General features: G+C 66.2%; 1 protein-coding gene across 2 annotated transcripts; it reads right to left on the bottom strand.

Moving 5' to 3' along the window:
• Positions 1-251: 251 nt before the first annotated feature.
• Positions 252-2280, bottom strand: RPS15 (ribosomal protein S15). Of its 2 annotated transcripts, none has more exons than XM_078361384.1 (4): positions 2254-2280; positions 1822-1907; positions 746-980; positions 252-397 (listed from the first exon to the last, which is right to left on the bottom strand). In XM_078361384.1, exons 1-4 carry the CDS (start codon positions 2254-2256, stop codon positions 284-286), a joined length of 438 nt encoding a protein of 145 aa, XP_078217510.1. In that variant the 5' UTR covers positions 2257-2280; the 3' UTR covers positions 252-283. The 2 variants fall into 2 exon arrangements, with proteins under 2 accessions (XP_078217510.1, XP_078217511.1); XM_078361385.1 differs by having other exon boundaries at positions 2135-2277.
• Between the last annotated feature and the right edge of the window lie 718 nt (positions 2281-2998).

Below are 2998 nucleotides of genomic sequence, written 5' to 3'. Positions count from 1 at the left end.
CTGCATGGGGCACCCAGAAGACAGCAGGAGGCCAGCCAGCTGCCCCCAGGCAGAGAACGCTGACGGCCGAAGGGACAGGGCTACCCCTGGGCTTGGGCGCACAGCTGTCAGCCTCGGACACCAAGAGGCCCTCGCGCAGCACTCCGTCACGGCCCGGAATTTCCAACCTGAACCCCCTCACAGCAAGAAGCGGAGCCGGCCCCCGGCCGATCCCGGGGCCCAGACGCGGAAGGACAGGCCTCGCGCAGGGCTGGAGATCTGGGTGCCTTTATTCGCAGAGCCGCTACTTGAGGGGGATGAAGCGGGACGAGTGAGTGGCCCCGATGCCCGGCCGGCCGTGCTTCACGGGCTTGTAGGTGATGGAGAACTCGCCCAGGTAGTGGCCGATCATCTCGGGCTGCGGGAGGCGAAGAGGAGAGCTGGGCGTCAGGCGACCTTCCTGGCCCGCAGGGAAGGCCCAGCCCGCAGGGACGGCCCACGCACCTTGACCTGCCACCCCCATCCCCGAATCCCAGCCCGCAGGGACGGCCCACGCACCTTGACCTCCCCACCCCCGCCGCATCCCAGCCCGCACGGACGGCCCACGCACCTTGACCTCCCCACCCCCGCCGCATCCCAGCCCGCACGGACGGCCCACGCACCTTGACCTCCCCACCCCCGCCGCATCCCAGCCCGCACGGACGGCCCACGCACCTTGACCTCCCCACCCCCGCCGCATCCCAGCCCGCACGGACGGCCCACGCACCTTGATCTCCACCTGGTTGAAAGTCTTGCCGTTGTAGACGCCCACCATGCTGCCCACCATCTCGGGCAGGATGATCATGTCCCGCAGGTGCGTCTTCACCACTTCCGGCTTCTCCATGGGCGGCGCCTCCTTCTTGGCCTTGCGCAGGCGCTTGAGCAGCGAGTGCTGCTTCCGCCGAAGGCCCCGGTTCAGCCGCCGCCGCTGGCGCGCACTGTACAGCTGCATCAGCTGCTCGCTGAGGACGCACGGGGCAGACCGGTCTGAGGGCCCCGCCCGGGGCGACCCCACCCACTCCGGGGGACACGGCTGCGCTCATCTGTCACCGACCGTTGCAGTGACTTAAAAGCAACACGCAGAGTCCCTCCGGCACCCCCGCCGGGTAAGCGCGACGCACCGCAGATGCAAGAGCTACCGAGTGACTGCAGAGCCACTCAGAGGGGACAATCGGCCCCGAAGCTACAGCCTCGGACAAGGTGCGGTCACGCACGGCTCCCCCGGGCATCCCGCGCTTTGGGAGGCCGAGGCGGGTGGATCACGAGGTCAGTAGGTCGAGACCAGTCTGGCCAACATGGCGAAACCCCGTCTCTACTAAAGATCCAAAACTTGGCCGGGGGGTGGCACCGCGCGCCTGCGGTCCCGGCTCCTCGGGAGGCGGAGGCAGGAGAATCGCTTGAACCCGGGAGGCGGAGGCTGCAGAGAGCCGCGATCGCGCCACTGCGCTCCAGCCTGGGCGACACAGCGAGACTCCATCCCCAGCAAAGACAACAGAAGCACTAACTTGCCCGCCACGTGCCTTCGCCCTGCTCGGAAAGGAGCGACCGGCGCCCACCCCCGGCCTGGGAACCTCAGGGCTCTGACGCTGCCCGGTATCCTCACCCACGTGGGCTGCGCCCTCCGCCTAATCCGCGGAGAAGGGAACAGACGGGGCGGGTTGAAAAGCAAAACCTTCAACGTCTCTGGACGGTTTTCTGGGCGCACAACCGCGCTCAGTCCTTCGGCGGGGGAGGCGCTGGGACCCCGGTCCGGCCCCGCCCGCGACCCCCGCCCCAGCCCCGCCCCAGCCCCGCCGGCCTCACTAGGACATGTCCAGCAGCTGGTCCAGGTCCACGCCGCGGTAGGTGAACTTGCGGAAGGTCCGCTTCTTCTTCTGCTCGACCTCTGCCTGCGCGGGCGCGGGCCGGGCGTCAGCGGGATCCCGACACCCTCCACCCGGGGCCACCGGGCACGAGGACGCCGCGGACGGAAACCCGACGGCGACACACCGACTGGACCCCCCCCCCTCCCCGGGGTCACGCGCGGCTCCGGGTTACGGGATCCCGGACGGGCCTTCCCCGCCCCGCGTCGTCCCGACACCCACCGGGCCCGCCCCACGCCCCGACATGTGGCCACCTCCAAGGTCCGGAGCCGACCGCCGTAGTCGCGGGGCCGTCCTGAGGCTCCCGCGGACGGTCAGAGGTCGGATGGAGCCGGATAGGCCCGGGGTAGACGCGCCAAATCGCAACACTCACCATCTTGCCGGATCCTCGGAAAAGACCGTTCTTGTCCGCGCCTGCGCAGTTATCGCGAGACCGCCAGCGTGTCCCGCCCCCTCGGCCGTGAAAGCACACGCGCTTCCGCTTTCCCGGCGGCCAACGCGCGCCCTCTGCCGGCCGGAGGGCGACACACAGGCTGCGGGGACTAACGGGGCGGAGCTCTGCAGAACCGCTTCCTCCAGTGGGACTCGGGCACGTGCTCCGTTATCTAAAGGGTGACACCCACCTCGAGTATTCATGGAGCGCCTACTGTTGGCTCGTAGGTGCGGTTTGGGGGTTTAGGTCCTAGTGCGGGAGGAAGACGAGGTTATTGCAGATACCGGAGCAGGGACAGGGCCACGATGACAAGAACCATTCAGGCGTTAACGAAAAATTTTGTATAGAAAGTTGGGGCAGTGAGACTGCCTCGCTACAAAAAAAAAAAAAATGCAAAAACGTGTGTACACACGGACAGAACAGAATAAAAAATACGAAAGTCAGCCGACATGGTGGCGTGCTCATGATCCCAGCTACTCTGAGCCTTGAGCCCAGGAGGTCAAGGCTGCAGCGAGCCGTGATAACGCCAACGGCGCTCGAGCCTGGGCGACAAGAGCAAGACCCTGTCTCGACAATGAACTCAGGAGCATCCCTGGGTTTGTAAGACATGCAAACGTAGCATGAATGATGACAGCTCAAAAAGAAAGAGAAACCAGAACTACATAGGAATGCTGCTTTTTTTTTT

Source organism: Callithrix jacchus, chromosome 22 (assembly GCF_049354715.1).
Source record: "Callithrix jacchus isolate 240 chromosome 22, calJac240_pri, whole genome shotgun sequence".
Lineage (NCBI taxonomy): Eukaryota > Metazoa > Chordata > Mammalia > Primates > Cebidae > Callithrix > Callithrix jacchus.
Note: the sequence above shows the minus strand (reverse complement) of the source record. Positions and strands in the feature narration are given on the sequence as shown.